Source organism: Clarias gariepinus, chromosome 24 (assembly GCF_024256425.1).
Source record: "Clarias gariepinus isolate MV-2021 ecotype Netherlands chromosome 24, CGAR_prim_01v2, whole genome shotgun sequence".
NCBI classification, from domain to species: domain Eukaryota; kingdom Metazoa; phylum Chordata; class Actinopteri; order Siluriformes; family Clariidae; genus Clarias; species Clarias gariepinus.
This window is the reverse complement of record NC_071123.1, coordinates 15,533,128-15,542,600: the sequence shown is the minus strand read 5'-3', so window position 1 is coordinate 15,542,600 and position 9,473 is coordinate 15,533,128. Positions and strand designations below refer to the sequence as shown.

The 9,473-nt window shown below is 40.5% G+C and overlaps 1 protein-coding gene across 2 annotated transcripts; it reads left to right on the top strand.

Moving 5' to 3' along the window:
- Positions 1–975: 975 nt before the first annotated feature.
- On the top strand, positions 976–8,882 carry lrwd1 (leucine-rich repeats and WD repeat domain containing 1). 2 transcript variants are annotated; one of them, XM_053484847.1, is made up of 16 exons: positions 976–1,039; positions 1,667–1,750; positions 2,073–2,307; positions 2,397–2,516; positions 2,605–2,751; positions 2,835–2,933; positions 3,034–3,456; positions 3,656–3,773; positions 4,017–4,117; positions 4,417–4,624; positions 4,929–5,001; positions 5,129–5,269; positions 5,413–5,516; positions 5,692–5,850; positions 6,108–6,217; positions 7,514–8,882. In XM_053484847.1, exons 2-16 carry the CDS (start codon positions 1,671–1,673, stop codon positions 7,664–7,666), a joined length of 2,271 nt encoding a protein of 756 aa, XP_053340822.1. In that variant the 5' UTR covers positions 976–1,039; positions 1,667–1,670; the 3' UTR covers positions 7,667–8,882. The 2 variants fall into 2 exon arrangements, with proteins under 2 accessions (XP_053340822.1, XP_053340821.1); XM_053484846.1 differs by having other exon boundaries at positions 4,011–4,117.
- The last annotated feature ends 591 nt before the right edge of the window (positions 8,883–9,473 follow it).

Below are 9,473 nucleotides of genomic sequence, written 5' to 3'. Positions count from 1 at the left end.
GTCTGTGTGCATGAAGTTTTTATGCTCTCCCTGTGCTTAGTGGGCTTTCTCCAGATACTCTGGTTTCTTTCAACAGTCCAAAAACATGCCCTGATTGGCCTTATCAAATTACATACAGTATAGTGTGTGATTGGGTGTATTTGTGGTTGGGACTTCATCCAGAGTGTACCCTGCCTTGTTTGTTTCAAGTGGCCTTTTACAAGAAAAAGCGATAAAAATAATTAATTATTTAAAATATATATATTAATATTTTCTGAAGTTGACTTCTTCTTTACTTCTGCTTACTGAATTTTATAGATACAGAGAAACCTCAGCATACAAATGTAAATTATTATCCAGGCAAGTTCTTAAGGAGAAAATTCGTATTTGCAAATAAATTATGTAAATGCAGATAATCTGTTCCAGGCACCCAAAAATATTACCAATTGCCAGTATTACAATTAAATATTTTTGTATAAAAACAAATAACAAACATTTAGAAAAGATATGAGAATAAAATTCATAAATTCGCTTCACTTGGCTTTCCACTGACACAAGTAAGTACGATCCAAGGCGTACACACAACTTAGCCGTAGCATTATAATTTTTTTGGTGTATTTCAAAAATGCTTCATATGAAGATGCTAATTTGTTGAATAAAATGTATTTCTTATGGCGAAAAAATCATGTAATGTATATTATATTTACTGTCATTTGCATTTATTTACTTCAGTTTACTACTTTGTCTACTTTGTTTTACCATTGACCTTCCTGGTGTTTACTTAATTTGTAATTATATTTACATCATATAAACTTATGACAACATTTTCTTTACTGAAAAAGAAATAATTTTTACTTGTATTTACTTCACAGTTATTTTATTCACTCAGTTAAAGAGCAGAATTAAATGTAGAATATGGAAGCACGTGAGGTTTGCCACACTCAACATGGCGGACACGAGGCTCCGCGCGCGAGCACAGTGACGTCACTCCAGTCAAAGTTCATGGTGCGTTTTCCCGGGAAAACACAAAGTAAACGAAGTTGAACCCGGGTGTACACGTGTAAGTACTGTATGTCTTATTAAGCGATATATTTTTGTGTTGATGCAGCACCACAGTCTTTTTACAACGGACAATATTTACTGTTTTCTTTGACAGTTATTAAATGTTAGGTTAATGTATCGTATCGCTCGACTCACGTGCGTTGCTGGTGCTTCGGATATATTTTATGTGAAAACACAAGTTATAAAATACACAAATCCTAATCGTTACTTCCATAATTTGGGGGTAGGCTGTAGTGACTTTGATGCAGTTGTTTCTTTTGTATCATTATAATAGTAATCGCGTCGAGCTTTCCTGCAGTTCCGGTGAATCACTGAATGACCTGACTCACTGAATCACCTGAATGACCTGATTCACTGAATCACTTGAATGACCTGAATAACCTGACTTACTGAATCGCCTGACTCACTGAATGACCTGACTCACTTGGCTCACTGAATCACAGTGACCTGAATCACTAGGTGTAAAGTGGCCACTTAAGTCCCATTCTGTCTATTTTCATGCAGAAAACTCTGAAACCTGACCACTCAGACAACGGCTGGAGCATTAACCCGAAACTGTAGTGCTATTTAAGCTGGACAAAACTACCATCACTTCAAATTACTGTTTTGTCCCTCTTTCACACAGCACCATGGCGAAGATTACAGAGAGAATCCTGCTGGAGAAAGGATCCCCTAAAGAAAACAAGCTGGAGAAAATCAAAAGTGTGAAGTAAGTAATTTGAGCGATATGATCTGTGTATATTAGAGTATACGCTGTGTACTTCTGGATGTATGTAGTGAAATATACATTAGTCATGATTGATGTGTACTGAGTTTTGTGTTTTAGAAGTCTCGCTTTATATGTGTTTGGTTTATATTCATACAAGGCATTTTAATTGAATTTCACACATAACATATGATTATATACAGAAATATCTTACATTGTTTTCACAATTCTTTTATATATTATTTAAGGCAATCAATAGTTTAGAATCAAAATCTTTGCTTACTATGTGTAACGTTCCTTTTTCCTTTTTTTTTTTTTTTTGAAGTCTCTCTCGTATGGGGTTAAAGACTCCGGATCTCCCGGTGGCCTTGTTGAATAAGCTCTCTTCCCTGGAGGAGTTGGATCTTTCTGGGAACATGCTGCAGAAGCTCCCAGCAGGACTTTCCCTTCCTCGTCTTCGGCTTTTAAACTTTTCCAACAACGACATGGAGGAGGTGACCTCGCTGGAGACCCTGTCTGGCCTGGAGGAGTTGCGGCTGGACGACAATTTATACCTCACTGTAAGACACAAACTGTTGACTTGCGGTTTAAGGACATGGCATTGTAGTTGTGGGTTTTTATTCATTTATTTTTATTTTGACTTCTGTAGGTCAGCGATGAGCACAAAGTGATGTTCCTCTTGCACAAACTGAAGATCCTAAACGGGAAGGACGTCAGTGCGACGGCGAACCACATCCGCTACGTCAACAGCGAGATTCTTAGGAAGCGGGTGAGTCTGGAGGGTTTTTTTTGTGTGCGTGTGTAATTAGGAAATTGCCTTTTTTTCTCAAAAATTGCTTGGTTTTTTTTTGTTACAGGTAATTGGTGTATGGGAGAAGAGCTTCACTCTCCCTGATCCACCAACTTCACAAAACTTGAATGAGCTTGAGAAGAAATTTGTTAATGCGGCATGCTTTCAAGTCAAATATGGCCCCAGCTCTTTAAATGACTACACTAAATGGAGGGTGTGTGTTCGAAATATGACATTTCTTTGGCTTGTTATACATAAATTGTGTTCCTGCAATTAAATTTTAATTCTGCGGTTCAGGTTGAAATGATTGCGAAAGAATATCTCAAATCACTGACTGATCCAGACCAGGAGGAGACTGGAGACATTACATCAGAGACTCCTGTCGAAGACTGTGGGGTAGGCCTGTTTCAATTCAGTTTAACAACAGTACTGAAATACAGTATGTCATGTTTTAGGGTGTTATTAATGCCTTTTATGAAACAATACCTGTTTTCAGACTCCTTCCAAGAGAAAAATAAAAGATTCCAATGCAAACAGCGAAGATGAAACCCCCCGAAAGAGAAAGACTGTGAACCAAGCAGCCACGCCAGAACCCAGCCCACGCAAATCAAGTCGGTTATCCTGCGCCACTTCGGTCGAGCCGAGTCCCAAAAAATCCTCCCGGCTCCGGGGGACTCCTCAGAAATCTGATACGAGTGCATCAAGCTCAAGGTGTGTGAAAATGAACACGCCTGAGGCCAGTCCGAGGAAATCGAGTCGTCTGCAAAACACCCCGAAGAAAGCGACGACAGCACAGGTCGCCGTGACGCCCACTGCGAAGGGAGCGAAAAAAAATCTAAAAAACCAGCTTATGACTCCACGAGCATCCAGTTCCACCAAGAAAGAAAATGGAACAGCAACTAAATACCAGGTGCCAAAGGTATGCGTTGGTTTTATTCTTTACACATTATATACCTGGTAACATGCACAAGCTTAGATGTTACTATGACAATGGATTGCTACAAGCCCTCCCTCTCGCTTGGTGGATGGCCACCGTCTCCCGCTCTCACAAGTTGTGTGTATTGTTGTTAACGACTCATCGGAAAGCCATTACTTGATCGTTGGGTGTCTTCATGCAGGAGCCGGCCAGTCTGCAGCCTCTTCACGTCCTGCAGTGCCACAGTAAAAACGACAGTGAGGAGGATTTCAGCACCCAGCTGTGGGCATGCGCCTTCGAGCCCAGCCATGACAAAAGCAGTGAGTATCTTTAAATGCAGAGAGAAACCAAGGACCACTATTGTAGTTACTGCAGCAACAACTAACCATTTCACTTGTCTTTACTTTTCATATTTATATTCATTTTTGTGTTCTGACATAAAAAACATGTAAATGAAATCAAATATGAAAAGTATGGAAATGTTTGGAATTACCTTTATTGACCTTTGACCTTTTTTGATTTTTATTTGTTCAACCACAATGTTTTTGTTTTTTTAGATACAGGTGCTTGGGCACAATCAGTGGCCACATGTGGAGGGGAGACAGTGTGTGTGATAGACTGTGAGTCTGGCCATGTGCTAAAGAAATACAAAGTCCCTAGTGAGGTGTGTAACCAGTTATTCTTGTAATACAATTTCTTACCACTAGGTGTCTCTCAAAAACTGCTAAGTATTCCCTTTATAGGGAAAAAAAAATCACTAAACACACAAGCTAAACTGAAATGCAAAAATAGAAGGCACACTTCCTGTACCCATTTGTCTTTACTCCTAGGGTATCGCTATAGTATCACTTTTACAAAATAGTCCTTATTACATAATCCCATGCCGTAAGTGTAAGAATAACTGTCTGTCTAACTCGTGGCACATTTATTTACATCACCATGAAAATGTTATACCACCATTAGGAGTTCTTTACACTGGCCTGGACCACGGTGTCGATGGTGCGTGAGGGTGGAAGTGCTCGATCCTGCAGCATCCTCGCCGCTGGGGGGAAGAGGGGCATGGTGAAGCTCATCCACCCCAGAGCCAACCTGGCATACGGCGAGTTCCGTGCCAGCCGGCGAGCCATATCCGTGCTCCGCTTCAGTCCAAGCCAGACCAGCTTCCTGTTCTGTAAGTACACATCAAGAGATCAAGAACTAGATATTCCGAAGTCCTGATAGACCATAACAAGAAGATATCTTGTGCTAGATTAAAAAATATCCCGTTCATCAGGTCATCAGTTTAAGCCCACTTTTGGATCTCATCATGCATGTTGTTAAAAAATATTTTGTGGATCTTTTAAAAGTTGTTTCATCCAAGTACTTGTGCTACGGACACATTGCTATGCCATATAACGTTATTTCGAGCACATTGCGTTATATAGAATGAGAAAATTAGCTAAGAAACGATTTAATCGATTGATCGTTGCTTCTAGCGGGCGCATACGATAACAAGATCATCATGTGGGACATCGGCGGGCTGGACCGAGACTACAACTTCAAAACCAGGTTTGTTATTGTGACTGTGGCATTTTTATGTCACAAATAGCGAGTGTATTCAGTCTTTTGTTTTTGAAAAAAACAAATGTGCCTGTGCATGCACGAATGTAAACGTTGGCATTTCTTGTTCTACCAGTCAGCTGCTAGTTATGGAGACCTGCTCCACTCCACTGCACCTCTGCCTACCACCACGTTTCCCAGAAACGCACCTTATCTCAGGCTGCGACGACGGCCTTTACAGCTTCGACATCCAGCTCAGCAAGAACACGCAAAAGAGGTGCTTAGAATAGAGATCAGATCAGCTTCTTTGTTAATGCATCAAGTTTTCAAACACTCAGAAGTGTGTGCATTCTTCCCCAAACATGTTATATTGAGTGTCTTTGCGTAACGTGTCTTATCAATTGTGTGTTCTTCTGTCAGGGCGGAGGAGATGGAGATTGTGTTTCCAGTATACAAGAAGAGTAATAAGGACAGTAACTACCGCACTATTGATGGACTCAGCTTCCTTACAGAAGATGTAGTAGGTGAGTCCCGGGGGGGGGGTCATGATGTTAGATCTATATTTACAGTTTCCATGGTAACAGGTCTGACCTGCGTGACTGATACACTATGTAAATGCAGGAAATAAAGTGCGGTGTGTGTATATATATATAGATGTCGTAACATCCACACTAATGTCCTGTTCTGTCTCCATCTCAGCATCTAAAAGCCACATGCAGGGCTCTATCTACCTGTGGAGCTGGGGTGGAACCATGGCGTTGCACCAAGGGAGGAAAAAGGAGGTGCCTGCTGTCATCCTGGCTGAACTGCAGTGGACCAACACTGACATCCCGTACCTCTCTCTGAACACCTGCCCTGGTCAGCATCACTCAGATTCTATACTGTTTAGCATGTATACATATATTATTATCATATATTATGTGCACACGCGATATAGTTAAAGAGCTCTATTAAGCACAAATATTTCCTGTTCCAGTTTGTCTCAGTATATCATTACAGGCTTATTACTGTTTAAATACATCATTTCTATCTGATTTTCACTCCGGTTTAAAAGGCCACTGGGCACTTATCAAACATCTGCTTATGTCTGAAGAGCTTTGTTCACTTCTCTCCAGGCTTCGGCTATGTCGTGTGCGGAGATGAGAAAGGCCGGCTGTGGACGTATCACATCACAGATCTTGCGAAGGCCAACTTCAAGAGTGGAAAAGCAATTCCTGCGACAGAGGTACGAGCATTTAATTTGTTCCTCGAGCTATTATTTAATGGAGAGTTAACAATCACAATCCTACATGAGAGTTAATGATCCAGCATGGGTGTTTATTTTGGTACACTGTGTCTCGTGATGTGATATGAATCGCTTATTCATAATTCCAGGCACAGATTACACAACTGTATGGCGCAAATGTTGCTTCTTATCTAATGGGATGAATGGTTGTGTCTGAATAAACCTCGCCTAATAACCCATTAAGAAATAGCAAGCTAGTGTGCCAGTTGGCAACATTCGATTTGCTTCATTGACAAAATCAGCCTTAAACTGCACAAATAGAGGGATGTAGCATTGCGTTGCTGACTCACAGCTTTATAGTTCCTGGTTTGGCATTGGTTTCCTTCGGTGAGAGGTTTCAAAAGTTCTCCTGTGTTCCTGTGGGTTTCCCTTTAATTTTATTTGTATTTTTTTAACTACTTCCTATGAATAAGCATTATGCAGCGTTAGCCTAGGTGTGACTTGCCTCATGCTCGTTGTTCCCAGAAGAGGTTATTAAGAACTGGTAAATGCATTATTAGAAAATGGAAGGAGAGCAGTGAACCATCATCTTCAAGGAAGAAGTGTGGTCGGAAAAAACATCCTAAATGAGCTTGGTGGGAGATCACTTAGTGAAATCAAATCGTAAAAAACAACAGTAGAAGTCATGGTTATGATCGCCAGGGAGCATAAAGAGTATAAGACTATGGAGCTTTTGGGAAAAAAAGGTTATGTGGTCTGATGAGTCTAGGATTACCCTGTTCCAGAGTGATGGGTTCACCCACCAGTGTTATGACCTGGGGTTGCTTCAGTTGGTCAGGGCTATATGTCCATATAAATGAGGTCAGCGGTGACCTGGATATACTAAATGAGCAGATTTTTTTCTTTCCTGCTGGCACGGACATATTCCAAAATGACTGTGCCAGGATTCAGCGGGCTCACATTGTAAAGAAGTGATTCAGGGAGCATGAGGCATCACCACCACAGAGTTCAGATCTTAACCCAGCTGAGAATATTCGGGAGGTGCTGGAGAAGACATTTTGCAGCAGTCTGACTCTCTCATCAATACAAGAAGCAATACATTTTTAATGTATACATTCCCATACATAAGATTTGCATTACATAACTGAATCGATTGCTCTTTCCCCCCAGTCTGTAATTAACATTCTTATATATACCACTTTGTCTGATTAAGTGCTGACCAAGAGCGCATGCTGTTGTATTCATGAACATCAAGCACCTTAAGGGTCTTAACCCCATGTCATGATGTCATTTCAGGTTCTAGAGTGGCCGTCTCCGGTGAGAAGAGGAACAGGCCCGGTCGAGGGGCCGTCCATAAACAGCGTTGCCATGGACCCCGAGCTTCGTTATTTGGTCGCCCTTAGTGACAAGAACATGGTGGTGATTTGGAAACGAGCACCCGTGCCATGAAGTGATGTGAATTTATGTTTCTTCCGTTTATTAAGGAAGTGTTTCAGACTTCGAGAGCCACAGAAGCATGTGAGCGAGAAACACTGCAGGACTTACACACACAACGTGGATTAAGTTCAGTCTTTCGCCCAAATATTAAGAATTGATGAGACGTCTGCAGCAACAGACTGCAGTGCTAATATGGCACCAGCTCAACAGAGACAATAGTGGTTTATTCTAGGAGAATTTAATTAGTTTAATCGTTTTTTACTTTTATTTTTAATTGTGATTTTTATGTTTTTATTTTAAATACTGTGTTTTTTGTACCACTGTACAGATTTAGATATGTAATGATGGTAAATAGTTTTTTACCTCTGTAAACTAAAAGAAATTTGTTACATGTGATGGTGTGTTGATATGAGCGACTACACAACACATATAGATAAAACAGTATACAGTTATCGCGCACACACTTACAAATCAATACATACTGTTATTGTGTCATTTTGCCAGTGGTGAAAACCTGATATGCAATATGATCATCTTTACTCCATATTATATAATAGTTTTAGAGTCGCAGTCCTAAGAATCTTTTGTTTAGAACCCGAATAATTTCCTAACGGCCAACACTTTAGATCAAGCTCCCAACTTATTATTAAATACTACTTGATATTTTTGTCATATTCATTTTACTACCCCGATGCAGACCATGTGCAGGCCACATGTATACTGTAGGCTACCAACAGCGTGCCAAAAGTCAGATTTGTTGTTGACGTGGTGAAATTTCTAGACGCACATGTTGGCAAGTGAACATTTGAATATCTCTGGACTTTCCTAGTCATCCAGATCATGGTTTTCCCAAATGTGTTGTTTATTGGCAGCTGGATGTGGATGAAGTTCTTGAAGACATTTTACCTCTCATTCAATACATTTAATCAGTTCTTAGAACATTAATTATAAGCGAAAAGCCTTTCGGATAAGCAATGAACATCTTCAAGAACTTCAAGCAAGTCCAGTTGACTGAACAACAGTTTTGGAAAAACTTCTGATTAAAAGAAGACAACGCTTATTTGAAATATGTACAAAAACTTGTGCCATTGTTGAACCCAACCCTTGAATCCTCTTTAAAACAAGTTCACAGTTGATGGTCTCCATGGTCAGTTCTTCTATATCCAAGGTCCTGGAGCCAATCCCAGGAGACTTGGGGCATAAACCGGGGTACACCCTGGACATGGTGCCAATCCATCACAGGGGGTACAAACAACTTGGAAATGGCAATTACCCTACTCTGCATGTCTTTGGACTGTAGGGGGGAATCCATCAAGCATGGGGAGAACATGCATGCACACTCCATGCACACAAACCCAAAGAGGGAAGTGAACCTCAACTACGAAGGTGCAAGGTGACGGTGCTAACCACTACGCCACCATGCAGCCTCTGCTCACGTTTGCATTAATACTACTAATAATAATACATTTTATTTCATGACATATTAGTTCATGACATCTCAAAGTCCTTATGTAAAAAGATAAACATGAAAAGTAAACAAAAAATTAACTAGGTAGTTTTTCAAGCCTGATTTAAAAGCAGACATGGACTATGGGGAGCATAAATGATCTAGCAGAACAGAAGACTTTGTCTTCCATTGACCAGAGTTTGGTCCTCGGGGGACGAAGGAGCCAATTGTTGTGGGCTCTCCAATTGTGGTTGGAATTTAGTGAAGAATATAGTTCTTTCATAGAGGGACTGATAGAGGGGCAGTCCCATGGTTGCATTGGTGGGTGAGGAGCAGAGTTTTAAAGTTTATCCTGTAGAAAACAGTGAAAAG

What these genes read in the sequence shown, in the direction of transcription:
- lrwd1 (XM_053484846.1), top strand. Translation starts at nt 1,671, where the DNA reads ATGGCGAAGATTACAGAGAGAATCCTGCTGGAGAAAGGATCCCCTAAA. An exon ending in GCGAGATTCTTAGGAAGCGG is followed by an intron (nt 2,517 to 2,604) that starts GTGAGTCTGGAG and finishes TTTTTGTTACAG; the next exon opens with GTAATTGGTGTATGGGAGAA. An exon ending in ATGACTACACTAAATGGAGG is followed by an intron (nt 2,752 to 2,834) that starts GTGTGTGTTCGA and finishes TCTGCGGTTCAG; the next exon opens with GTTGAAATGATTGCGAAAGA.